General features: G+C 43.8%; 1 protein-coding gene across 5 annotated transcripts in view; it reads left to right on the forward strand.

The window, feature by feature from the left end:
- Positions 1 to 25,990, forward strand: part of LOC122869156 (integrin alpha-3-like) — a 27,149-nt gene extending 1,159 nt beyond the window's left edge. The window contains exons 2-29 of one of the 5 annotated variants that reach the window (XM_044181857.1): positions 1,188 to 1,357; positions 6,121 to 6,248; positions 7,607 to 7,692; positions 8,927 to 9,063; positions 9,149 to 9,255; positions 9,375 to 9,467; positions 9,925 to 9,984; positions 10,098 to 10,251; positions 11,624 to 11,817; positions 11,899 to 11,987; positions 12,064 to 12,197; positions 12,502 to 12,579; positions 12,678 to 12,745; positions 14,975 to 15,111; positions 16,477 to 16,620; positions 16,962 to 17,059; positions 18,083 to 18,251; positions 18,955 to 19,041; positions 19,144 to 19,223; positions 19,311 to 19,388; positions 19,482 to 19,584; positions 19,659 to 19,835; positions 20,220 to 20,348; positions 20,816 to 20,926; positions 23,267 to 23,365; positions 23,527 to 23,652; positions 23,884 to 24,026; positions 24,909 to 25,133. In XM_044181857.1, coding sequence (XP_044037792.1) covers positions 1,200 to 1,357; positions 6,121 to 6,248; positions 7,607 to 7,692; positions 8,927 to 9,063; positions 9,149 to 9,255; positions 9,375 to 9,467; positions 9,925 to 9,984; positions 10,098 to 10,251; positions 11,624 to 11,817; positions 11,899 to 11,987; positions 12,064 to 12,197; positions 12,502 to 12,579; positions 12,678 to 12,745; positions 14,975 to 15,111; positions 16,477 to 16,620; positions 16,962 to 17,059; positions 18,083 to 18,251; positions 18,955 to 19,041; positions 19,144 to 19,223; positions 19,311 to 19,388; positions 19,482 to 19,584; positions 19,659 to 19,835; positions 20,220 to 20,348; positions 20,816 to 20,926; positions 23,267 to 23,365; positions 23,527 to 23,652; positions 23,884 to 23,994 — 3,135 coding nt within the window. In that variant the 5' untranslated portion in view covers positions 1,188 to 1,199 and the 3' untranslated portion in view covers positions 23,995 to 24,026; positions 24,909 to 25,133. Of the gene's footprint in view, positions 1 to 1,187; positions 1,358 to 6,114; positions 6,249 to 6,828; positions 7,693 to 8,926; positions 9,064 to 9,148; positions 9,256 to 9,374; positions 9,468 to 9,924; positions 9,985 to 10,097; positions 10,252 to 11,623; positions 11,818 to 11,898; positions 11,988 to 12,063; positions 12,198 to 12,501; positions 12,580 to 12,677; positions 12,746 to 14,974; positions 15,112 to 16,476; positions 16,621 to 16,961; positions 17,060 to 18,082; positions 18,252 to 18,954; positions 19,042 to 19,143; positions 19,224 to 19,310; positions 19,389 to 19,481; positions 19,585 to 19,658; positions 19,836 to 20,219; positions 20,349 to 20,815; positions 20,927 to 21,309; positions 22,525 to 23,266; positions 23,366 to 23,526; positions 23,653 to 23,883; positions 24,027 to 24,908 lie in introns of those variants that run through there. The other 4 variants (XM_044181856.1, XM_044181859.1, XM_044181858.1 and 1 more) reach the window with 4 other exon arrangements.
- The last annotated feature ends 1,454 nt before the right edge of the window (positions 25,991 to 27,444 follow it).

The raw sequence follows: 27,444 nt of genomic DNA on the forward strand, positions 1-27,444 counted from the left end.
GTTATTTGCGGATGAAGACTGTGAGATGTGACTGAAAGCATCAGAAGTAGGTGGACCATGATTTAAGACTCAAACAACTGTTACCAAAGCTGTGGTAAATATCCAAAATTAAAGATCCACTTACTGAGCTGTATCCCACAGCCTGAGCAAGTGACGTTCGCTGAGATACGATCAAAAGCTCCTGATCAGTGTTCAACATGTCAGCCAGTAAACTGTGAAGATGTAAACGTCACAGGCTGTAGATGTGTGACAATGTTAGAAACAGTTTTAGGTGTCAGTCTGTTTACATGTGGTCCAGAATCCCGATCAGGTATGTTCGCACATTTAAACATCAGATGCTGGTTTATAGAAACCAACAGAAACAGTGAAATGTCTGGTTAAACATGGAGGACACATTAAAGAGGTTTCTGAATGTCACTGCACAAACACACATAAGAACCAAACAATACATTTGCTGGGTGAAATATCAGCGTCCAGGTTACATTTTCTTTTATTTAACAGGTAAAAGTCTCATTGAGATTACTATTAGAATCTCTTTTTCAGGAGAGGCCTGAGAGGGCAGCATAAAACATTGTTACAACAATAAATACAAACAACATAACACACTGGCACAACTGTCACACTCAAAGAGTAAAGAGATGATCCACACACTGAAGTAAAAGTGAAAGTTTGACTTATCATGAGGATAAACTGTATTTCTAAACTGATATGTAAACATTTATCCTCAACAGACATTGAAGGAACTGCAGTCACCAGAAAGAGCAAGTCTCACTTATTCGAGTCATGTGTGTTTAACAGCTTTGTGTTAAGATTTAACTTTCTATGAGTTTGGGACAGAAGTGAGACTGAACCTGATTCTCAGTCTCTCAGTCATTAGAGAGGCTGAACAGTACACCACGGTATCGTCTGCATAAAGGAGGATATCATGTGTCCCACTGTGATTGGTCATATTATTACAAGTAAAAGAGGACCCAGTGCTGAGCCCTGTGGTGCTCCTCAACACACACTGAATAATTCATGTGAACACACTGAGATCAGACCGTGAGTGAGACAGCCGTTCATTTGAACCAACGTACGTCTTTTTTATCAGCTGAGAGCGCTCGGCAGGTCACATGACTTCAACAAACATCCAATAAACAATCAAGACATGTGTTCATGACATATTGCTGTTGTTGTCGTCCTCTCAGGTGTACGTCTCCATGGCAACAGGTGTGTGTGTGATGCTGAGTGTGTGGGTCGGTGTGTGCGTTGCATCTAACCTCGACACGTCGTTCCCGCTGCTGAAGACGGGCGGAGATGGAAGTCTGTTCGGACTGTCTGTCGCTCTGCACCAAGACCTGAAGACAGACAGTTACCTGTGAGTACACACCTGTCAGTCTGTCTCTCTGCTGTATTCTCAGGTTTGTCCAGGTAAATGATTGACTCTGTCACAGTTCGGACTTCCTGTGTACTTTGTCTCTGTACTGCAGTAAAGTGATGCACGTGTGTAACCACAACTTCCTGCTGCAATAAAAAAAACTCAACCACAGTGACAGAAATATGCTGCTCTCTGATTGGCTGGCAGATGCCTGGTAACAACATATATGCTGATGCTGTGATGTCAGAGTTGAACACATTAAAAGTGAAGCAGAGACATTTGTGTTGATCACAGATGAAGTTGGTCTGACATTAATGATTTACATCCTCAAACCCAGCAGAAGAAAAACATCATGTAATCAGAAACGCATGAAGCTATAACCGTAGAAACATCAGAGAGCACCAAGCTAACAGATCAGCGGGGTGATGGCTCACCGCTAGCCCTGTGTAGGCAGACCGCTCGGCCTTCAGCGGCCCTCCGTCAGCTGCTTAGAAAGTAAACATGAAGATTAAATATAGAATAAACAAAATAGATTAATAGAGAACTGCACAGAAAAGACGTCTAACCGTCTATTAAAACTAGACTCAATTTAACTGAAAAGTTTCACTTAATTCTATCCTTTATTTTAATGACATCTGCTGATTATTTTAACATATAACAGGTTCTACAGGATCTGCTGGACAGATTTCTTGGCAAAAGCACTGAGGACATGAAATCCTTCACTTACGTTACAATGTTATAGGTTTAACCAGTCCGTGTTAAAGTCAGTAACTCACCTCCACCTGGCTCCTTATTGTCTTATATTTGGATTAGCTCTTTCTTACCATGTGACCATCTGGTCATCACAGAGAGCCACAGTCATGACATCACTTCCTGGGAGAGAAGGAGGCACAATGCAAATACCACCTAGAATTTTTTTTTTTATATCGTAGAATAGTAATTGTAGTGGTAATATTAATAAATTAATAATAATAGGAATGACAGCTTTAGGAATAATAATGACAGTATTAGTAACAGAACCAATAACAACAACTGTAGCAGCAGTTGTCGAGCAGGAACACGGGGGCAGACACAACAGACCTGAGTTCAACAGTCAGGACTCGTGGGTCAGGACTCGTGGGTCAGGACTCGTGAGTCAGGACTCGTGGGTCAGGACTCGTGAGTCAGGACTCGTGGGTCAGGACTCAAAGCCGAGTCCACTGAAAAATTACAGAGGAGACAGAGCAAGAAAATAATGTGCTGCATGAGGAAAAATACTCTGACACTGTTACACAAGAGGAATTCACCCCCACACACACACACACACACACACACACACATCCTTGTACTTCTATCTTTGTGAGGACCGTCATTGACATAATGCCTTCCCCAGCCCCTCACCCTAACCTTAACCATCACAACTAAATGCCTAACCCTAACCCTTAAAACCAAGTCTTAACCTTCAAACCACTCTTTGAAATTGTGAGGACCGGCCAAAATGTCCTCACTTTCCAAAAATGTCCTCACTCTGTAGGTAAAAAACATGTTTCAGTCCTCACTATGTAACAAGTACAAGTACACAATCACACACACACTCAGTAACACACACACACACAGTCAGGTGAATGCCCTGCAGATTTAATAATGTGTTTGGATGAAGTCCGAGAAAACATCAGATACAGTGCGTGGGGGGCCTTGAAGAGGTTCCAGGAGTCATTGAGAAAGTTCCAGGGGTTATTAAGAAAGATGCAGGGGTCTTTAAAACCCCAATGGATGTTCAAGGAGTCCTTAAAGCAGTTTCAAGAGTCCTTGAAGAAGTTCCAGGAGTCCTTGAGGAGTTTATATAGGTCTTTGAAGAGGTTATAGGAGTCCTTAGGAAGTTCTAGGAGTCCTGGAGCAGGTTCCAGGAGTCACTGAGGAATTTCTATGGGGCCGTCCAATCAGCAGCCAAATTACAATAACTAACTTCCTGTAGTTCCTAACTTCCTGCATCCACCTGTCCCTCTCACCTCACACAGTATCTTTACCTCACCTCCTTCAACTCTCCCTCCCCCCTGAGGAGGTGCCTCACAGTTTGAAGACCTCTGGTCCAGAGGTCACTCAGAGGTCACCCAGCTGTCTGTCTCTACAGTCACCATGACGACTGTCTCTTTATTTTCTCTAATTGGATTGGCTGCTAATGGACCACACACGCACACACAGTAATCTAGTTTCCTCTGGGAGTTCAGGAGTCAGGAGGTCAATGTGTCCCCTGATTGGCTCTGTGTCCCGCCCATCAGATGCCTCTCCCTCTATGACTGGTTGAACAGAAACTAGACCTGATCAATAATTAAGATCCTTGAGGAGGTAGTAGGAATCCTCGAGAAGGTTCCTGGTGCTCTTGAATAAGTTCTAGAAGTCCTTGAGCAGGTAGCAGGAATCTTTGAAAAATTGTATGGGTCCTTGAGGAAGTTTTAAATGTCTGTAAGATGGTTTGAGGCGCAGCCTTTGGAGGTTCTGTGGTCTTGAGGATGTGCTAGTGATCCTAGAGAAGGTTTCAGGTGCCCTTCAGTAAGTTCTAAAGGTCCATGGGGAGGCTCGAGGACACCCTCCAGAGGTTCTAGAGATCCTTGAAGAGGTGCCACGAGTCCTTGCGGAACTTCTAAGATGGACGACATGTCAGCTCCCCAACAGTGAAGCCAGAACATCTGGATCGCCCCCCAGTGGCGGGCTGAAGTACAGGCCATAAGCCCCGCCCCCTCCATGTTAGCAGATGGGACATGAGCCAAACTAAAAACTCAAAGTACGTCACATAAACCCAGAGATGGTTTCTGTCAGTTTAGGTCGTTCTCATCACGCTGTTGTTTGTTCAAGTGTTCGTTTTTCTGATGAGTTTGGTTCTAATTAGTTATCTGATGCTATAGAAACGGGGTTTCACGTCATGATTGACAGGTGAGGCCGGCTCGCGATTGGGTCGGCTGGGTATGTGGGCGGGACCGTGATACTGCGGCTCCAACCCCGATCGCTACTGCGCAGACTCCGGCTCCGAATGACGTCACCAGTCAAGATGGCAGCCCCCGTATGCGGATACTTGGGCTTCATTACAGTCTGAACATCAACCTGCTCTCTGGTCACATGATGTCTGTTCATGTCCGACAGGTAGTTACAGCTCTGACATGTGACAGCTGTGACATCATTACCACGGTAACACACCAGAGCTGAGATCTGATCTGAGGTCAGAGGTCACACTGGTAGACTGATCTGAGATCTGTGTGTGCAGGTCTGAAAACAGGAAATGAAACTCAGGGAGAGACTTAGAGAGCATGACACACACACACACACACACAGGTTTTCCTTTCTATACTTGTGAGGACCCCGACTGACATAATGCATTCCCTAACCTAACCACAGCTCTCTGGACAAAACTACATTATATTTATTTACCTGACGTTTTAATCCAAAGCGATTTACAATAAACTAGATGATTCCTGAATGTAGCCGTGCCTGTGGCTAATGTTAGCAAGCTAGTTAAGAACCCCCAACATTTAAATAAGGGCGTTAGAAGGAGAACGTCTCCTCTCAGAAGCTAACCGCTCGCAGTGTTTCCGACTCACTGGATCTAGTGACGGTTGGGTCTGAACTCGTCTCTGCTGAAGACAGAGACCAATCAGTCAACCAATCAGCAGCCAGACAGATACATGAAACAACCAATCACTGAACCCCATAGTCTGATCCAACGCTACCTTTTCTTTTCATCTGAATTTGTGTCTCCTGTTTTTATTCCTTTTTAAATGTGAAGCACTTTGAGCTGCATGTTTTGTATAAAAGGTGCTGTATAAATAAAGTTTATTATTATTATTATAATACGTGTTTAGACACTGCAGGTAAATGTAGACGGATATTAATGAGATGATAGCAGCTTGATAATGATAAAGCTAGTTAGTCAGTGAAGTTTAGCGTGACATCATTTATTTTACTTTCATTGTTTAAAATCTTGTATGTATGTAAATAGTTATGTAATGTCATCACAGATATGCAAATTAGTGTATGACATCATCATCTAGTGACTTTTTGAGGAGGTTTTAGCTACTTACCTCTCCACACCTCAAACCCAGCTATCACGTCCTAGACCAGTCTGTCTTCTGAGACCAGTCTGGTATCAACCCTAGTGTGTGTGTGTGTGCAGGTGTGTGTGTGTTGGTGTGTGTGTGTAGGTGTGTGTGTGCAGGTGTGTCTGTGTGTCCTGGATGTCCTCCAGACTCAGACATCTCTTCATTTATTCCAGGAATGTAACGACAACAAAGGAGAACGACATAACTCAAATATATTAACGAAACCGTGCTTTGGAAGGCTCCAGGGTTCCTTCAGGACATTCCAGGTGTCCTTGAACAAGTTCCAGGATGTTTTAAACAGCTCTAGGGGTCCTTCAGGACAGTCCAAGGTGTCCTTGAAGGAGGAGATCTTTTAGAAGGCTTCTTGGGTCCTTGAAAGGAAATCAAGGATGCTTGACGAGGCTCCAGGAGTCCTTTGAGACATTCCAGGGGTCCTTGAAGAATGTCCCATGATTCTTTAAAAGACTCCTTGGGTTCTTCAGGACATTCCAGGGGTCCTTAAACAAGTTTCAGTAAACTTTAGAAGGCTTCTGGAGTATTTCAAGAATTTGCAGGGATTTGTGAAGGAATTCAAGAATGCTTAGGTGGGCTCCCAAAGTCCTTCAAGACATTCCAGGGAACCTTGAAGGAGTTCCAGGTTGTGGTGCCTTGCTCTACAGGTAACAGACCCTCTCACCTGTCTCGTCCTGACAGGCTATTGGTCGGAGCTCCCAGGGAGAGGGCGGAGCCTAATGTTCCAGCCAATCGAACAGGGGGAGTGTACAGCTGCCCGATCACCGCTGACCAATCAGACTGCAGCAGGATGAAGCTCATAGACCCAGGTGAGACTCACCTTGATTTTATTTTATGTATTTAAGCAGGACGTCTGTGAGAGACATGATGTCGTTAATAGGAGACACCTGAGCCGACACACCTATAGTTACACACACACACACACACACACACACAGGTAACCCACAACATTCATATATAACACAGTCACAGCTGCCTCTAATTTTCCATTTAATCCTTTACCAGCTACAGGTGTTCCCCAGTACACTGTGGCATCACTGTTGGGTGTGGTTACAGGTGAACAGGTCGTACCGTGATGTGTTCACTGACATCACGTCAAGTATGAGACGGCACTTAAGACCTCAAGCATTTCCATGGAGATGAATGGAAGTTTCTGACCCTGTGTTTATCCAGGTGCAGGTGTGCTGCGACACATCGGCTTTAACTCAGTCTTATATTCACCTGAGACCTCCAAGTGAGGGTCCCCACACTGTAGGTGGACAGACCCAACCTCTAGCATCCAGCTTTATGCAGACTGCCATCATTCTCCTAACTCCTTCTTCCAATAAGCTTCCTCTCAGAATAATGTTCTTTACCATCAGCTTTATTTCTTCTTTCATCAATTTGCAGAAATGACTGGACCAGCTCTCTAGATGTTGTTGTTCGAAAGCAGAACTGTAAGTAAAGCAGTCAGTAAAGCTGATTGTTGTAAACCAGAAGAGAAGAAGTTATCAGGTAAAGTCCTGACTTCCTGTCCTGAAGGGCTGCAGAACACCGAGCCTCAGTCTTTATCAGACATTTCAGCAACCGGAAAGAGTGAACGCTCCAATTAAATCCATACAGTTAATTAATAATTAATAGATTGAAGGCTAAAATAAAGAAAAGGCTTTGATGAATATGATTGACTTGTAATGGTTGACGTTTCAGCCAATCACAGAGAAGGACTCAGGTTTTGTACAAAGCCTGAGAGTCAGAACTCAGGCTTCTCTGCTCCTGTCTGTTTTGTGTTTGTCTCCTCTCTCAGACCTGTTATCTCTCTCCTGATGCATTATGGGTAGTCCAACCCTCACTCAGAGCTGTTATCTCTCTCCTGATGCATTATGGGTAGTCCAACCCTCACTCAGAGCTGTTATCTCTCTCCTGATGCATTATGGGTAGTCCATCCCTCAGTGAGAAGTGACAGCTGCGGTCTGTTTCTGTTTCCTCTGAGAGCTTTTATCTGCCTCCCAAACACAAGACACACATTCAGACATGATAAAGCTTTGTCCTGAGTGGGCTGTAATTGGTGGTAACCACGGCAACGGCCAATCAAAGGACTTAATTTTGCTGTACAAACATCATAAAACTCTGCAGCTGCAGCAGAGGAACAGCCTGCTGCGTGTCACTCACCTGTCCCGTCCTGTTTCAGACCTGAACCTGTCTGAGGACCTCATTGAGGACATGTGGTTGGGCGTCTCAGTAGCCAGTCAGGGCCGACCTGGGGGGAGGGTCCTGGTGAGTCTGTGTTCTCATTGGCTGATCAAGCTGTTACCGTTTGTAACCTTTCTTTAAGCATAAATGTAGCTCTGAGATGGCAGCATGTGTCCTGATTTTAAAGGGCCAGTTCACCCAAAATACAAAACCATGTTCTCTCAGTAACCTGTAGTGATACCTGACCAGACACACACTCACCTCCGCTCACCTCCACCTGTACTGAGGTGGAGGCAGAACTCAAACCTGGACACAGAAAACGAACAAATGAATAATTATTAAATAACTAACTGAATAATTACCTGGTTAACAAACAGACTGACCAACTCACTTAATAGTTACCTAGCTAACAAACACCATTCTGACGTTTTAAAGGTCCAGTGTGCAACATTTAGGAGCAGCTGTCGGCAGAAATTAAATATAATATTTATATATAAATATGTTTTCATCAGTGTTTAATCACCTGAAAATAAGAAGCGTTGTGTTTTCGTTACTTTAGAATCAGCCTTTATATCTACAGAGGGAGCGGGTCCCCTTCCACGGAGGCCGCCATGTTGCTCCGCCATGTTTCTACAGTAGCCCAGAACGGACAAATCAATCACCGGCTCTACAGAGGGCCTTTCGTGTTTTTTGTGAGTTTCACGGCCGCCGTAGTTTGTCCTCCACGCCTGGCAGGGGAGGGCGAGGCGAGCGGTGTTCAGATGGCTGCAAACTGCAGTTTCACCGCTAGATGCTACTAAATCCTCCACGCTGGACCTTTAACTTGCTGGCTAACAGAAAGATTCTCTGTCGAATTGACTAATTAAAAAAGAAATTAAATAGAAATTAAATAATTAGGTAATTAACAAACAATTAATTGACTGAACATTTGTAAAATTGACTAAATAAAAAAATAAATAATTGACACTATATGACAAATTAACTAGCTAACAAACTTAACTTACCAACTGATTATTGACTATCCATCACACTGACTGAGTGACTTATTTACTATCCAACTTACTAACTGACTGACCAACTAACTAATTAACTTACTGTCTGTCTACCTAACTAATCTGACTGACTTGCTAATTAACTAGCTCATCTCTCTATTAACCACATATCTATCTGACTAAGCAATTAACTAACTAACTATATAACTAACTAACTGGCTGACTAGTTGGATGTCTACATTACTGTCTATGTTACTAACTAACTAACTAACTAACTATATAACTAACTATATAACTAACTAACTCTCTCTCCTCCCCCTCTCCAGGCGTGTGGTCATCGCTTCGTTAAACTCTATGGAGCGTTCAATCTCAGACACATGATTGGCCGGTGTTATCTCCGTGGAAACGACCTGCAGTACAACGACACAGACATGCACTGGCAGAACCCCGACCAGCCCTGCAGGTAGGTCACATGACACATGTCACATGATACAAGTCACATGACATGTCCAGTCAGTAAACCTGTGTTTCTGTGTGTGTGTGTTTAGTCACCTGGGTGATGTCAGCAGTGAGGTCATGTGTAACATGGGGATTTCTGCCTCCATCACTCAGACAGAAATCATTGTCGGCTCACCTGGAAGCTACGAATGGCAAGGTGAGCTTCTCTTCATCACCGTTTCTCTGCTGTCAGGAAACTGTCATCAGGATTTCAGCTGCAACCGAACACTTTGAGTCTAGTTTCCTTTCATTTATATGTGTGTGTGTGTTTTGCAGGAAACGTCCATGTCTCCTGGATGAATCCAGATGTTGACTTCGACACCCAGAGGAGCTCCTTCCCCAACCTGCAGCACAGAAACATTTATATAGGTGAACTGTCCCTTTAAACCTCTCTTCTCATTCTCAGAGTCGTAACTCTGTCAGGTCTGAACTCTCAGACCTGAAACTCACATCGAATCGTTCAGTGCGACTCGCACGTCCAGAGGAGATCATCGTCTCTGACGTCTGTCCAGAATAAACCTCATGAATCAGCTTAGAAACAGCAGGATTCTCAGGCAGGTTCTGCAGCCGCTTTCTTCGCTAGTGTCTAAGTTTCCTTCAGTCTCACAGTGATCCAGAGACAGCTGTCTGTCCGTCCACGGGTCCACTGCAGACAGGAGCTGCTGACTGCTGGTTCGGCTGCTCTGATGGGACAGTCTGACTACATGTCAACAGATACAGGCTGAAACAACAAGCTCGCAGTGTGAAAACCTCTGGACTTCTTCATGTGGTTAAAATTAACTCTGTGTGTGTGTGTGTGTGTGTGTGTGTGTGTGTGTGTGCGTAGGATATTCGGTCACTCAGGCTCGACGTCTTCTTTCTCGGGATGATGAAACCATAGTAACAGGTGACGGACTCATTTACTTTCACCTCTCTGTAAAGTTTTGAAGAAGTAAACAGTTGGACTGATGTATTGATCGATCGACTGATCGGCTTATTGATCGCTGTATTGATGAACAGGAGCTCCTAAGGACAGTAAAGAAGATGCTCGTGGCTCCGTGCTGTTGGCGGTGAAACAGTTTGATAAACTGATGACTCAGCAGACTCTGCGCGGTGAACAGATGGGCTCCTACTTCGGTAACGCCGTGGCAACCACCGACCTCAACAACGACGGGTAAGGAAGGGTTTACAGGTCAAGGTCACATGATTCACGCTGAGGTCGCATCCTGTTAGACACCTGTGTCGTCGGCTTTTTGTGTTCCAACCTAAAGGAATCAGAAAGTCCTTCCTGAACAAGGACCTGATAATCAAACTGCGAAAACACGAAAACAGTGTAGATACATTTTAGTTTGGCTGTCAGTGATTTTCACTCGATAAGATTTCTTAGATTAAGTCAAAAAAAGTCTCATTTCAAGGAGTTCTTGTTTCGTCTGAAGCCCACTGGCAGAAATCTGGGTGTCCTGTTTGATTCTGAGCTTTAAGCTTTAAACCACAGATCATAAGTTGTCCAGTGCTGTTTCCTCCAAATCAGAACGTCTCCACAATCAAACCAGCGTTCTCACACCTGGAAAGACTCATTCACACATTCGTCTTCTCGACTCGACAGCTGTAACTCCAGAAGTCTGTCTCTCGCCTCCAGCTGCTCAGAACGCAGCAGCTCGGCTTCTCGCTGGTTTTAACTGACGCCATCACATCACCCCAGTCCGGCTTCTCTCCACTGGCTCCCTGTTCGAATTGATTTTAAGATTTTACTGATCACTTTAAAAGCACGTGGGTCTGTTGACCCCATGTGAGCCGGCTCGCAGCCCTAGGTCCTCAGGCGGGGCCCTGCTGGCTCGCAGCCATAGCTTCTCAGGCGGGGCCCTGCTGGCTCGCAGCCATAGGTTCTCAGGCGGGGCCCTGCTGGCTCGCAGCCATAGGTTCTCAGGCGGGGCCCTGCTGGCTCGCAGCCCCAGGTCCTCAGGCGGGGCCCTGCTGGCTCGCAGCCCTAAGTCCTCAGGCGGGGCCCTGCTGGCTCGCAGCCCTAGGTTCTCAGGAGGGGCCCTGCTGGCTCGTCAGAGACTCCTTTTAAATCACTTCTTAAAACTCATCTTTATAGACTTGCTTTAATGTGATGCCGTCTTCTTATTCGTGTCTTTATTGCTTTTATTGTTTCCATTTGTTTTTATTTCCCGTGTCATGTTTTTCATTGTTTTTAGGTTGTCTTAATTTTGTCTTGATCTGTTTGGCTTCTGCTGTCATGTCGTCCTGTTTCTTTCCTTGTCTGTCAAAGCACTTTGTAAAATCTGTTTTTAAAGGTGCTGTAAAAATAAAGTCATTAATATTATTATAGTGTAGTTGATTAGTTAAATTATAAGCTGATTAACTGACTGACTGAACCACCACACGAGTGCATGTCTCCAGTATTTAGTCTGAGCCCATCACTGCTGTGGATCTGAGACTGGTTACACTGTTTGATGTTATTCTGCTGTTGTTGAATGTGACGGGCTGAAAAAATTAATTTATGCAAAAGAGTGAAGCTTGAAGACTTTTCTTTTCTCCTGCAGGTGGAACGACCTGCTGGTGGGCGCTCCTTTTTATTTCCATCGCCAGCAGGAAGCGGGCGGGGCAGTTTATGTTTACATGAATGCAGGAGGTCGGTTTGATTCTCGGCCCAGTGTGGTGCTGAGAGGACCGGCTGGATCGGCGTTCGGCATGTCTGTCACTGCCGCCGGAGACCTGAACCAAGATGGCTTCCAGGGTGAGGACCCTGATAATGAACGGATGTTACTGTTTGAAGAAACCGAAGAAGAGTCTGACGTGTGTGTGTTTTGTGTTTCAGACTTTGCAGTCGGAGCTCCTTTCCATGAAACAGGAAGTGTGATGATCTGGACCGGCAGCAGCGAGGGGGTCTCTACAGAACCGAGCCAGGTCTCACAGTAAACACACCTCTTTATAACAGTCAATGTGTAGGTCACACCTGTAACCCCCCTCCTTCCCCCCGCAGGTGATCCGGGGCAGCACGGTCTCTTCTGGGTTCAGGACTTTCGGGTACTCTATGTCTGGAGGTGTGGATGTTGATGGGAACAAATATCCAGACCTGCTGGTCGGCTCTCTGGACGACACCGTCGCTCTGCTCAGGTACCTCGACCCTCCCCCCATTAGAATTCTATTGATTAATGTTATTGATTGAAGCTCGTCATGATCCGGTTCTGTTGTACACTTCAGTTCTGTAACTACCTGTAACTACCTGTAACTACCGATAGGTACAGTACTAACTATCACTGTAACTAACTAAATATTAATCCGTTACATCAGCAGACCGTTCCAGTTTAACACTTATAACCCGTTTGGTTCTGTGTCACTGCCTCACTGTGTTGATCTGTGAAGCTGCTGCTGAGTCGTGTTATTGATGATATGTTGACTTGATTGATTATTTCCTCAGAACTCGTCCAGTCGTTCACCTCAATAAAACCCTCAGAGTTTCTCCGGACGTCGTCGACCCGAACAGCTGTGACTTATGGTGAGATTCAAGCTCGTTACCTGCTAACAGCTAATGGCTAACAGCTAATGGCTAACACGCTGACTCCCTGTGTGTGTGTGTATGTGTGTGTGTGTCAGTATTCAGGTGGAGGTGTGTTTCTCCTACATCTTCAGCACCGGAGAGAAGCACGACAGAGACAACATCAGTGAGTGAACAGCTGTACCCGAATGTTCATCAGTACACCTTCCCCCCACTCAGTTGGTTTGTATCTCGGCCGCTTTGAGACTCAGTATAGTTTACATCCTGTGTTGCTCTGTGCACAGTGACGCTGCTAAAGAACAAAGTGCAGCTGATTGAAGGTCGGACCAATAACTGTCACAACAAATCAATGTATCGTCATGGATACAGCGTCATGGCGATTCTGCCTGTTCTTTCTGCTTTACTGACTCAATTTAGAAACAAATTACAGGTGAAGTAAGATAACTCAAGCTCATGTTGATGAAGTCAGTGTGTGACGGCTGCATGAAGCTGCATCACATGTACAATATGGACCGACAACACGGAGGAGCCCCACAGCCACTGTGTGTTTGACTTAGCCACGTTAGCCGCTGCGCGTCTCTTAGCGCGGATGCTAATGTCTGTCTGTCCGTCCTCCACTTTGGTCCAGACTGAAACATCAGCAGCTGCTGGACTGTGACAAGACGTGCTTCATCGTTCATGCTCCCCTCAGGATGAACTGCAATAACTCTGCTGATCCTCTGACTTTCCATCTAGCGCCACCATCAGGTCGACATGTTAACGCGTCCGACACTGTGGTTCATGACCAAACACCTGCAGAGCTGATGGCGCTCCCATCAGCCTCAGCTGGACTCTGTGTTCACTGCTAACTAGCTAATGTTAGCATGCTAACAGGCTAAACAAAGATGGGGAACATGGTGAACATTATACCTGCTAAACATCAGCATGCTAGCATTGTCACGGTGAGCATGTTAGCATGCTGTTGTTAGCATTCAGCTTGTACAGTCTCGTTTTTATATACTGATGTCGTGCAGCCTGACATTAAAGGAACATTCTAGTATTTTTCAACCTGCATTTTATTAATTAATTAATTAATTAATTAATGACTTTACAGTCAGCACCTCCTGTAGAGAAACAGGAAACAGGACTCGTGGATATGTGAGCAGCCTCCTGCAGTTTTCTAAAGAAACTGACATTTTACAAATTGAACAGAAATCCTTTCTAAGAGTCTCTGAAGTGAACACAGACTGCAGCTGCTGGATTAGCTTCTGTTAGCTTCTGTCGCTAACCTGACAGATGGAGTGTTTATGAGGACATGATGCTAACGAGTCTGTTTATGGTCAGGACTAATTAATTATCACCAACCAGCTTCCTGTGTGTTTACAGCTGTGTGTGTGTGTGTGTGTGTGTCACTTTGTTGATTAACAGCAGGTATTAATTGACAGCTTCTTCCTGTCAACAAATCAGGTCGGCTAATTAGCTGAGAGAGCACGCACACACACACACGCACACACACACACACACACACATACACGCACACACACACACACACATCAGATGACATCATATTGTGTCCTCGTGTCCTTGTCTTCTGTGTGTGTTTTTTTCTGAATGATAAATCACATTACAGAAACTGATATTATTACGTCTGAGAAACACACACACACACACACACACACATTAACACACACACACAGACACACACACATGTGTGTGTGTGCCTTCATGTTCTTATATCCCAGCGGGGACTTTAACCTGAAGGCACACTAACGGGGACAGGCGGCTTTTTGAGGGTTAAGACTTGGTTTTCGGGTTCAGGTTACAGTTAGGTGAAGGTTGGGGAAAGCATTGTCAATGACAGTGAAACAAGTGTGTGTGTGTGTGTCCTGGTCGTGTCTCATTAATTTGACCAATCAGAGACGAGGTCACACTGTTGCTATGACACCACACCTCCACACACACAGGATGCATACAGATACACTCACAGACAGCTGCTGATATGAGTGGATTCAGATATTAATGAACATTAATTATTATTCATAATAAATTGAACAGTATTATTTCTATCTGTGGTCCCTGAACCTGTCTGCAGAATAAAACCACGTCTGATGAAATGAATACACACAACACGATGAACACACAGCACATACTGCAGCTACTAAAAAGGGACAAATGTGAATAAAAATTAAAGAAACAGCTAGAAATCTTTGCGTTGTGAAGCTGATAGAACTTATTTCTGCATTTTTATATATGAAATCTGTATTTCTACATAAATCTCATGTTTATGACATTTCGTACTTAACAATTATATTTACAGACCGTGCTGTTTATTGGTAATGCTAATATTAAGGTCTGTGTCTTACAGCCAATCAGAGGGCTGTGTCTTTCTTTAACTGTCTGTCTGTCTGTCTCTCAGCTGTCCACTTCACTGTGACCGCTGACGTCACCAGCCCCGAGCCCCGCCTCCATTTCCGTGACAACGGGCAGAGCGTGTACTCTGGTTACCTGTCGATGCCGAAAAAACAATGTGAAACCCTGAGAGTCAGACTGCTGGTGAGACACACACATAACAGATAACAGTCTGATGCACTGTTAGCGCCCCCTACAGGCTGCAGTGTTCATTACAGCCACATTTGTCCTGAGGAGGGCGCTAAAGGAAGGATCATCGAGTCATTAACAGCTAAAGGGATCGTCCTCTGGAGAGCAGGAAGGAGATCAGATTATTTACTGATCTGTGGATGTTAGAGAGATATTTTTACATTTATTAACAGCGAATCTGAAGGAAAATGTTGGAACTGTATTGAAATTTAAATAAAAATCTGTGGGCCTGAACAACTGAAAATAAACGCTAAAACCGCCACAGCTATTACTACCAATAATAAGAAGAAATGCACTCATGAACATGTTTGTGGCTCGACTCTAAATGTGGTGCTTGATTTCTGAGGGGAAAAGCATCTCAGATCTGAAATGTGATGCAAAAGTATTTGACGTTTAATTTAAGGAAGTTGTGTTGTGTGAGATAAGACCGACTGATTCACATCCTGCTTCTCCACCAGGGTTCAGAGGAAAAACAGAACTTTCTGTTCAAGATGCTGCAACAAACCTCTGACCGCGTCTGAAAGGAACACTTTTTAAAGTCCTTTTAGGTTTAAAGATTTTTAACAGACATTTTTAGACATAACTTGTTTAGAGAACAGGAGGATTTCTCAGACTGCTGCTTTAAAGAGCATTGGTGGATGTTGAGTTTTCAGTTGGTCTACATGCAGGTAAAAGCATCCAGAAGTGCAGGTTGAGGTAAAGTTCACGATGTTCTGGGCTCGTCCTGTCACGTCTTCATGTAGTTCTTATCAGTATATGTTTTTCTGCTTGTTTGCAGTTTTGACGTCTGTTGTTCAGTTTTGATTCAGTTCAGGACGACAGATATCCAAAGACTCAGTGAACGTCGTCCGGTACGCTGACATCATGTTTCAAACCTGTCACATCAGGCCTGATGTTAAAGCCCTATGCTGCTGTTTATAGTCCATTAACTATAAATCCTGTTGACTTCACATTCCTGCTGGTCATTCTCCAAATCAGCTCTCTGCTTTCAGCCAGATTTCTTTCAGCTGGTTTCACTTAATTTAAATCAACCTGCAGAGACCTGAAACCTGCAGAGACATAATCCTTCACAGTCTGTGTTTAGTCATGTTTATGTTCTGTTAAGGTCAAGTCATCATCACGTGCCGTGATGCTGTTAACAGCAGACTGCTGGTGCGTTCAACGACACTCTGGAGTCATCTGTTGCACTGACAAGCTGTCGTCAGAGGATCAAAAGACAGAGGACAAACAATAAACAAACGTGGACAAAGAGAAAAGAAGAACGGTTCCTCGTATGAAAAGTGTTGTTGAGGTTCTGTTCTGTGTTTTTGTGTTCTGCAGAGTCCAATCCGGTACAAAGTGGAACCTTTGGTATTCTCACTGAACGTCTCTCTGTACGAGAAGCTTCTTAAGAAAAGAAATGACGTACAGGACCTGAAACGCTTTCCTGTGCTGAGCCAGACACCCCGACCTATCAAGACCCAGGTCAGAACCCACAGAACCCATCAGAAACCAGGTCAGAACCTGGCAGAACACAGTTTAGAGCAAAATTTATAATCAATCATAAAAAAGATCATATTCCAGGTCATATCCATCAGAACTCACTTTAAACAACATCTGAACCTGCATTAGAACCCACCACAGAACCAATCAGAACCTAAGTCAAAACCCAGGTCATGACCTATCCAAACCAAGGTCAGAAACAAACTTTGTTCTTGAGAAAACAGGAGAACTCAGCTCAGAACTCAACACCAAGTAAGAATTCAAGAGAACTCACTCACTGTTTGAATGTTCCTTCACTGATCTTAAATTCCTTCATCTATCAGATCCACATCCAGAAGGCCTGTGGTTCTGATAACCGTTGCCATAGTAACCTGCAGATGGCCGCCCAGTTCACAGATGAGAACCAGAAACCCTTCCCCATGTGAGTGAACTCCTTCTCTGTACCAGACTGTGGGTCCACTTTAAGGAAACATAAGCTCTTTGTGTTAAAACATACAGTTTTGTGGGTTTAACACACAGCTGCTCAGGTAACTATTGATTATTCATATTGAGCATATCAAATATGTTTGATTACTAATAAGAGAAGTAGTACAGCAGTATTATTCAAAGAGGCACTTTGTTCCTTGGGTCAGTTGTTATAATAAATTAAAGAAACATAGTGGGTCTAAAGCTGAGTTTAGGTATGCGACAAACCCTGCTCTCATTTTCATTATTGCTCTGTGATTTCTCTGCAGGAATGTGTTTTATTGTGGATCATGTGACACACTGACTCCACAACATTACAATTACATTACAAGTCTACTAGCAGCCTACAATATCTAGTTTACTAATTCTAAAGCTACTCCCACTGCTGACATGCTAGATTAGTTTGCTCTGAAAATGTTAGCATAACTTTGTTAGCATTAGCACTAGGCCTGTGAATTTTGTCACATACCTTTACTTAAGACTTGCCCTCATGGACTTGACTACTTGACTGAGACCTGATGTGCATTTGCCCTAAAGTACCTGGGAATTGACCTGAGACTTAACTTGGACTTACCTTAAAGGACCTGACTACTTGACTTGAGACTCAATTTACACTTGCCCTAAAAGACTTGAGACTTGACTTGGACTTCCCCTTTGGAACTTGACTACTTAACTTGGCTTGATTTACACCTGCCCTAAAAGACAAAGACTTGCCAAAACTACCTGGGACTTGACTTGAGATTTAACTTGGACCTTCCTTAAATAACCTGGGATTTGACCTAGAGTTACCGTTAAAGACCTGGGAGTTGAGCCTTGACCTAAAGGACTGAACTATGATTAGCAGCTCTCTCACATCACAAAAGTTACATGTCCTAACTAGGTCAGTGTATCATCTCTCAACTTATTGTCCCAACTGACCTCAGACTGTTGCTGTCATGTTGTGATTTGTGTATTTTTGTGAATGTTTCTGTGTTTCCAGGCAGAAGGACAGTCAGGTGTTGTACTACAACGGCAGCATTAACCGATTGTTTCTGGAGGTTAATGTCAGCAACACACCGTCACCGGGCCGACCAGCAGAGGATGCTCACAATGCTGCTTTGAACATTAGCATCCCACCGTTGCTCATATACTCCGGAGTCCGAACGAAGGTAGTGAAGCTAAGGGTCTTTGTCATCCAGCTTTTAGCAGGTGGGGAACAAGACAATGGTGATGTAGAGCAGAGTGCCATCTGCATAGAAGTGGATATTTAAGCTGAAGCTGTGAATTAAGTTACTGAGCATGACCATGTTGGTAGAGAAGAGTGGTGGACTAAGCATTCATGGACACCATATGTTACAGTATGAAAAGATAAACTGGAATGGTTTATTAGAAACTATTAATAATAAATAACCGGAAAGACTTGCAATTTGCTTATGAAAACTTGACTGGGACCAGACATAAAGGACTTGGGGTTGACTTAAAACTTGACTTGAAGTTGCTTTTAAAATATCCGGGACTTCACTTGGGACTTCACTTGGACTTGCCTTAAAGGACTTGGGATTTGACTTGAGATTTGCACTTGACTGGAGATCTTACTTGGACTTACCTTAAGGAACCTGACTAACTGGCTTGAGACTTTATTTATATTTGCCCTAAAGCACCTTGGATTTTACTTGATGCTCAACTTGGTATAAAGGACTTGACTAATTGACTTGGGACTTGACTTGAAACTTGATTTTGCCTTTCCCTAGCAGACCTGGGGCTTTACTTGATACTTGACATGAGACTTGACTTGGACTTAGCCTAAAGGACCAGGGACTTAACTTAGACCAGTTACTTTTACAGTCAGTCCTGTGTTTGTTTGTGTTTCAGGGTGACATCCAGGCAATGGTGCATTGTTCTGTTGAGGACTCTGTTCTTCTGTGTGAGCTGGGGAACCCATTCAAAAGGAACCAGAAGGTACAGAGCGTTCTTGACAGTCAAGTACTGCTGTCACTGCAGTACTGCTTGTGCTGCTGTCTGTATTATTGTCTGTACTGCAGTATTCTTTCTGTATTTCAGGGTCAGGTGTTGATCATATTTCAGCTGGATGAGAACAGTTTAGACACCAGAGAGATTCAGTCTCTGCTACAGCTGTCCACGTAGGACACACCCACCCACGCACACACACACCTGTCTAAATTTGTTTTATTGGACAGGTACTGAGTTGTGTCTCTGTGTGTCTTCAGCCTCAGTGAGCAGTCAGACCTGTCTCCTGTCTCTGTCTCCATGTTGATGGAGTATTCACTGCAGACATCTCTCACTCTGTAAGTAAAACACAGTATAAGAGGTTTAATGTTGACCTCTGACCTTTGACCTGATGACCTCACTTCTCTTATTGGTTGATTGTGTCCTAACAGAATCAATCCGCCAGGCCCCACCTCCTTCAGTGGTCATGTGATTGGTGAGTCAGCCATGGAGAAGACAGAGGATGTCGGCAGTCTGCTGCTCTTCACTTTGCAGGTTTGTCTAAAATCAGTCTGACTGTTGAAAGAGTGTAAAGAGACCAGGTGTTAACCCAGTACCTTGTCTGATAGGTGCACAACAACGGGAAGCCACTGGGTCGCCTAGGCAACCTGCAGGTGGAGTTTGATTGGCCGATGGAGGTGTCCAATGGGAAGTGGCTGCTGTACCTTGCAGAGATTGAAGTGAACGGCACATCAGAACCTCGCTGTGCTCCGCCCGGCAACCTCATCAACCCCCTCGACCTCATGGTAACTATAGCAACATCAGCCTCACATTGACTCCTTTCAAAATAAAAGTCCTGGGCTGGCACATTTCAGAATAACGCCAAGTCCAGTCTTCAAAAAACAAAATCTATGCTCTTTGGGCGGTCTCAAAGTCTTCGATTCAGCTGAAAATTCTTGATAATTAGCGACAGGTCTAATATCTACGAGCAGGTCTTCTTGTTTACACACTGAGGTGTGACACTGGATCCTTGTCTACGGGGGAAACTACATGAGACTAAGATCCCACTTTGTCCCAACAGCGGCGCTCTTCCTGTCACTTTTTAAACTATCTTTGAACTCATTAATTTGATACTGAACGACCTGACCGGCTGTTCTGTTGTTAATGACTTTACCTTCCTGTTTGCTCAGCTGTCAAAGGAGGAGACGAAGAAGAAGAGGAGTCTGGAGGAGGAGGTGAAGGGGAACGAGGAGGAGCAGATAGAAAAAATTCTACCCGTCTTCCACCTGCAGGGACAGAAAAAGAAGTCCTACACTCTGGTAGAAACTCATTTCTGTAGTGTTGCTTCTGTTGTTAGTGCAGTACTGCAGCCACCCACAGGTGGCGATCTGAGGTGTAAATCAAACTCATCAACTTTACAAACATTCTGTGGAAAGATACTGTACTTTTACTGATGTGTGATCTTGTTTTTAATGTCTGTGTGATGTTGTACATCTTTCGTGAGGACCTTGAGAGGGAGGACCTTTTTGCAAAGTTAGGACATTTTGAAACGTTGGGAAATTTTTGTCACAACATTGTTAGAAAGTGAAGATGTTTTTAGAAAAGTAAAAACATTTTTGTACGATAAGACCTTTTGTTGTCCTTACTACTTCAAAGGGCTGTTTGAGGGTTTAGATTTGATTTAAGGGTTAGGGTTAAAATTCGATTTAATTTTGGGTTAAGGGCTGGGGAATATGTTTTGTAAATTATGGTCCTCAACGGTAAAAAAGTACAAATGTCTTTGCAGGACTGTGCGCATGGGGCTAACTGTGTGACGTTCATCTGTCCGCTGGTCAACATGAGAAACTCAGCGACTCTGACTGTCAGAGCCAGATTGTGGAACTCCACCATGATCGAGGTACAAACACTTTCATCACATTTTAAATCTAGGGTAGGTCATTTGTTTCAGAAGCAATTTTTGTTATTTTGGCTGCAGCAGCCTCAAGAGACTTCAACCTCTTCTCTCTCAGCTTTTCAGCACCACCTTTATGTTTTTCTCTCTTTTTTTATTTGTCATCTGGCGCCACTCCACTAGTTATCCATTTGATGTCACCACTTAACAGAGATGGGAAAGGGGCGGGGCCCAGGTAAAGTTAGAATCAGCTGGACCAACAGTAATTGGCTGGGAGAGGGAGGCTTACAGATGTAATACAGTGGGCAGTCAGCCACACTGGTGCGTAATCAAAGACGCCTCTCTCTCGGTCTTGTTTTTTTAATAATTTTGGCACTCTGTTTTTGCAGATGTGCTGTTAATGAAGGCGCTGAGCCCAAAGGCCGGGGAGGGGTTTAAAGACAGTTGTGTCAGCCCACCAGGAAAGTGCCCGGTCTGCCAGACGGCCAGTCCAGCCCTGCTGTGCAGTCATTGCACACGAAAATATGTTTTGGGGGAGGAGCTTTGGGGGGAGGCCTGAAGGGAGGGGGTGGGATTTTTTAATTTGGATACTTTCAAAATCTAGCTGCCTCTTGCTAGTTTCTCCAACGTTACCTACCCTAGCTTTAATTTAACTTTAACGTCATCTACTCTGCAACTGCACTGCATCATCATATTTAAATGAAAAGATTTTAAATATGAGCATTCTGTTGCTTGAAACAAGGACATTTATTTAATGGATTTTTACTTGATAAGATTTCTTTAAAGAAGTCAGGATGTCCACCAACCAGAAGTCATAAAATAAGATCAAAAAGTCTCTTCTTGTTTAGTGTAATTAATTCAGTCACAAGCCAATTAATACTCAGTACTACTTAAAATAAGATTTCAATTACTTAATAAGATCTGTGTTATTCCTGTCTCTAGATAATAACCCACACAGCCCTGGTGTTGAAATCACAACCTTAAAGTTGGGAGTCATGTGTGCTAACCACTAGGCCACCCTATCAACTGACATGTAGTGAGGTGGCTCTGGGGATAAACTGGAAGTTAGCCGGCTTGGCCAGTGGAAGTCTCTGGTGCGCATGCTCTATGGGCCGCAGTGGGCCATGCATTCATCGGGATAATTGGGGAAGTGGCTTTTTTGGCTTCATGGGCCACTAAGCAACTTTCATAGGAATGAACGGAGCCTAATAATACATCCGTGATCAGCATCTGTTGTACTTTGTGTTCTTGTTTATTACCACAAAGTACAACAGAAGCTAATCGTGAAAATATCACCTCTGATGACACAACAATGATGAAGTTACTTCAAAGGTAGTCCTTTATTCTCATGAAGTGTTTACATCATTCTGTCTGCGCCCGGCACATGTGTCATGATTACTGTAGATGTATGATGTGTGCTATTATGGTTTATAATATTTGTATTATCAGAGAAGCTGTTAGGTCTAATGATTATTCTGAGACTATAGTTTTGTATTGTATTACTGAATGGGGTGTAAATCATCTGAGGCACTATAGTTATCAATGCAATGTGACAGGTTAAAAACATGAATGAACTCTTGCGAATAAAAATCTAAACCTTCAAATTAGATATTTTATTCCAAAATAAAGTCATGCAAGCCAAAAGACTTAAACTTGAAATAAGATGTTTTTGACTTGAAACTTCAGAGGTTAAAATAAGTGTCAACAGTCCTGTAGCTGATATGTCCCGGTGTCCAGCTAAACATAACCCAAAATAAGATAAAATTGCTAATTAAGACAAGGCAAGTGACATTTACTTGAATTAAGTCAAACAGCCTTGCATAGTTAGCATTAGATAATCCAACCCACACTCAAAACAAGTCCAGCTAGATTTTAAATCTAAATATAAGAGTTTTTGGTTTTGTAGCACATTTCTTGTTTGGTTCAGTTTTCTTATAACCCCACTGAAACTCGAGCCGCTCGGCAGCGAACAGCAGCCAGACGCAGTCAGAGAGCAGCTGCTGAACATAGCGGAGCATCTAGCAGCTAAAGAGCCAGATGTTTCCCTCAGCAGCTGCTGGAGACCAAACACAGAGCTGACAGAGAGAAGACCGGACTGACGTCCATCAGGAGACACAGACACGCCTCCTGATGAAGCATCATGTGACTCTGACACGCCTCCTGATGAAGCGTCATGTGACTCTGCAGCTGCTGGAGGTGGAAATAAGCAGCTGGTTGCTAACATGTTAGCCACAACTACTTTATAATCTGATAGTATAGCAGGGCTGTGTTTGTGTTTTTCTGCTCTCTAGTGGCCAAATTTTAATTATTGCTTCTTTAAATCAGATCTTTCTGTGTGTGTTTTAGGACTACAGCGATGCGAGGAGTGTGTTGGTTCGAGTCCAGGCGACTCTGAAGCTGCAGACTAACAAACCGACCATCAACATGGAGTCTCACAGCACAGAGGTGCTTAACTGCTGCTAGCGTCCCCTAGAGGCAGCAGTGTTCATTACAGCCAGTATCTGAACAAACAACATGATGATGTATCTAGAGATGAAAGAAATCACCATCAATGTGTTTGCAGTTTGCTGTGTTGCCTCCTGAATCACAGTGTTCTTCTTCTGCAGATTGAGGTCCATATTTATCCAGAGCCGGGGCAGCAGGTGGACGCCAGCACCCCCCTGTGGATCATCCTGGTGTCTGTCCTGGCTGGAGTCTTACTGCTGGCTCTGATCTGCCTGCTGCTCTGGAAGGTAAACTGAGCTGTAACATGTATAGAGGCAGTCCACCAGATAACGACAGAAAACTCCATGTGAACGAAATACTTCTGGTTGTCACTGGTTGTAGTTTTAGGATCTCGTATGGTCCACAGAAGTGGGATTGTTTTTATGTTTTGCTTTCTCATCACCATAAAATCATTCATCTGTAAAGTCATCATCACCTCCTGTTGGTAAAGTGCCACTGTGTCGCCCCCTGCTGTTCAGTGTGGTTTCTTCAAGAGAGCCAGCACCAGAGAGCTGTACCAGGCAAAGACCCAGAAAGCCCACATGAAGAGCCAGCTGTCTGAGAACGAGAGGCTGGACGAGGAGCTCTGAGGCTGGGCAGACTGCTGCCAGAGAGCCCTGCTGTAAGGACCAGCTGCTGACTGACTGTTACTGACTGACTGATTAACTGAATGTTACTAACTGATTACTGACTGACTGTTACTGCCTGGTCACTGACTGTTTACTGACGGTTTTCTCTTCAGCTCTCAGTCAGTGATTGAGGGGCTTCACTTTGACGAACTTCTTTACTTCCTTCTTTCCAGCTGTTCTGACTCTTCCTGCATCTGATCAATCATCTCGTCAATAACTCTATTGATCTATATTAACCTGTGTTTGTATATCTTTCTCTGCTGATATCTGGTTGCCTTTCTACTATTATTACTTTAATGATTGATATATTGAAATTTGCTTGAGGTATTTTTGATTTACTGCATTAATATATCTTTATAACACAACCGTTATTCTGAGAATCCCCCCTCAGTCTGTCAGAAGAAGAAGTTCAGTGAGTCTGTTGAGAGCTGAACTTGTGTAAAAACTGGACTGACTTTGTGTTTGTAGAGAAGTTGGAGGTTTCTAGTGGATCTAGTGGACTTTATAGGCTACCAATGCTAACATGCTGATGTTTAGCAAGTATAATGTTCAACATGTTCATCATCTTAGCTTAGCATGTTAGCATGCTAACATTAGCTTATTAGCATCAACAGACAGACAGTCAGTCAGTCAGTGCGGCTAAAAGCACCAACAGTAGTGTATTTCCTCAGTGGGCTCAGATCACGACAGCAGACTGAGTCTCTGCTACGTTGCAGACTGACGGCTGTAGGCTGAATTCACACTGGATTCATTATTACTCTGACAGAGTGCGTTCACAATAATAATATAAACTTCCTGTTTACCTTCAACCTGTCGGCCGTCTCTACTTCCTGCTGCTGTGTTGGACATATGAGGTTTCTGTGTTTTGTCTGCAGTGTGGTTTCTTTGTGCGTCGGAGGGCGTGGCGGGCTGCGGCGTTCCACCAGGGGAGGATTATGGGTAAAGACAAGCAGCAGCAGCATACGGACGCTGACGGTTTCCTGATCCAAAACGACGTCTCCTCGTCCAGAAACAGGAAGTCACCCAAACACTGGGTCACCTCCTGGACTGAGACACACTGAGAAACCGACGGTATCCACGGAAACACATCCTGAACCGGACCAAACCAGACCAGCTGGACCGAACCAGACCAACACACTGCCCTTTAAAACCTGCTGGACTGTGTGTGTCTTAACCTGTTTAAACTCAGTTCAGTTTTTATTGAAATACGGAGATACAAGGTTTACAGCTGACAGCAGAGTTTATTCTGATTTAAATATTTCTCTTTGTAAACAACAGAAGGTGATTTATGTATATACGGAACATTTTGTTTATTATTTATCTGTATTTGGAATGTTTAGTTTTTAATGTGTTTTTATATGTGAACAGCATTTCCCAGCATCCTCCTGGCCTCTGAGTAAGATGAGATATAAAGAAATGAACAAATCAAACAGGAGGTTGTTCCTGTAATAACGTCCTGCGTGTTTCCTGATGCAGGACAGTCCAGACTCCATTTTGTCTGGTAGAAATGTGTTATTGTTATTTTGCGACATCAGGAGTCAATGTTTTATTCAGAGCGAATTATTCAACCAACTGTCTTCATATTAACATGTTTTGTCAGTTTTGACCGTCACTGTTGGAAAGTTTGGTGACCAACAGATTTAACGTCGACTGTGGATACGAACTGACCGCTCAAAATGAAGTGAAATCATCGGCGGGATGAAAATCAATCTCTTTCAGGTGCTGAAGGATCCTGTAACAAAAATACTTTGCTTTACGGCTCTTCTATAAAACTTTGTTTCCTTGTACGGCCTCTTTTTGTACGTGTTTATATAATTGTGATATTTCTGACGGCATTTGAAAGCAGCATCTGTTTGTGTGTAAAACCTTCAGTCTTGATTGTGTGGATGTGGTTTGTAATCACTGTGGTGACCTGTTTGTGTACGTTGATGATATTAAAGTATTTTTTGATAGTTTACTGGTCTGTACTTTACCTGCCATGATGCTTTCAGGGTCTGTCTGTTTTGTCTGTAAATCAGAGCTGTTGTGCTTCTGTGCTCTGTCTGAAGATGACAGTTCATGTTGCTGCTGGACTGATCAGTTCGGAGAAGAGACACGGCAAACAAGCGTCACCCAAAAGGGGTTTTCACTGTCTGATCCAATATGGCTGCTCGGCCTCTCCTAGACACGGTAGAGGTCTTCACTAGTCCACTCGGTTCCTATTAAATGAGACCCTTTCCGATTGGGTTTCTTTTCTGAAAAAGAATTTACGCACATAAGGTTTGGGTCTGTTGTGGATCGGGTGGATAAGTTTGGAGCTGTGAAGACCTTTAACAGAGGTGTGAGAGGAAGTTCATATTCCTGTTGAACTTTCCAGGGACTCCAGATGGTGCAGTTCACTTTGGTGGGACTGCAGTTGAACTGAGTACTATCAGTGCTAACTATGAGCTATCAGAGCATGTCAGCATTCTTTTCAAAGTGAATCAGTTTTGTTTGTCCACAGCCTGAACCAGGCGATCAGAATCTGTTTTTCAGACCCCACGCTCTGACTACAAAAACAACAGAACATGTTCAGGCTGAAGGTGCAACAAGTACTACAGTCCTGTCAGAACAACAACAGCTAATGTGATCTGAGTGGTTGGACATGATGCTGGTGACTGCTTGTTGAGCAGATCTCCTCGACACTCGAAGACCCTGCTGGGTGAGTCCTGATTTCAACCCCTTAATGTTTGTTTTCATCCTTTTGTTTTATGTCTTTTTTTTTATTTTGTAGCCTTGCTTGGGGCGAGCAGATGGGGAGTTAGCATATGAGAAAAGGGACAAGAGCTTGGTTGAAATCATGGGGGCCTCTGGGTTAGCAGGGGGTGCTGGTCCTGGTTATCCCCAGGAGGGAGGGTACTCAGGATATAGGAAGTAGGTACTCGAGGTATGGGGAATAACACTGGTAAGGGTGGGGGGCACTGAAGATATAGGGAATGGGTTGTACACAGGATATGGAGAGGTACTCAGGGTATGGGGAGCTACTCAAGATTGGTGGGGGGGTTACTTTGGGTATAGGGTGATCGTCAGGGTTCTGGGGTTTACACGAAGTATGAGGGGGTACTGAAAGACGACCCTAAAGATGAAGTTGGACAACACACAGTTGTGGAAATATTGGGGTGTAACGTTGTTCCAGTATTAAAAGTCGGAAGGGAACGGCATTCCTGCTCAGATAAATAAATTATAGGGAACTTATAGAAGTTCTTTGGCTGTAAACCTCTTAAAGCCCACCGGGTCGCCCACTTGAGCTAGTTCTAAGCTGCTTAGATGGAGCATACAAATGTAAATGTTTAAACTTTTGTCAATATGGACATGCTACGTTAGATCTTCATTAGATCAGTTAGATTCTCCACAATTCAATAGATCAGTTCATTTTTAATAACTACGGTAACC

Source organism: Siniperca chuatsi, linkage group LG21 (genome assembly GCF_020085105.1).
Source record: "Siniperca chuatsi isolate FFG_IHB_CAS linkage group LG21, ASM2008510v1, whole genome shotgun sequence".
NCBI lineage: Eukaryota > Metazoa > Chordata > Actinopteri > Centrarchiformes > Sinipercidae > Siniperca > Siniperca chuatsi.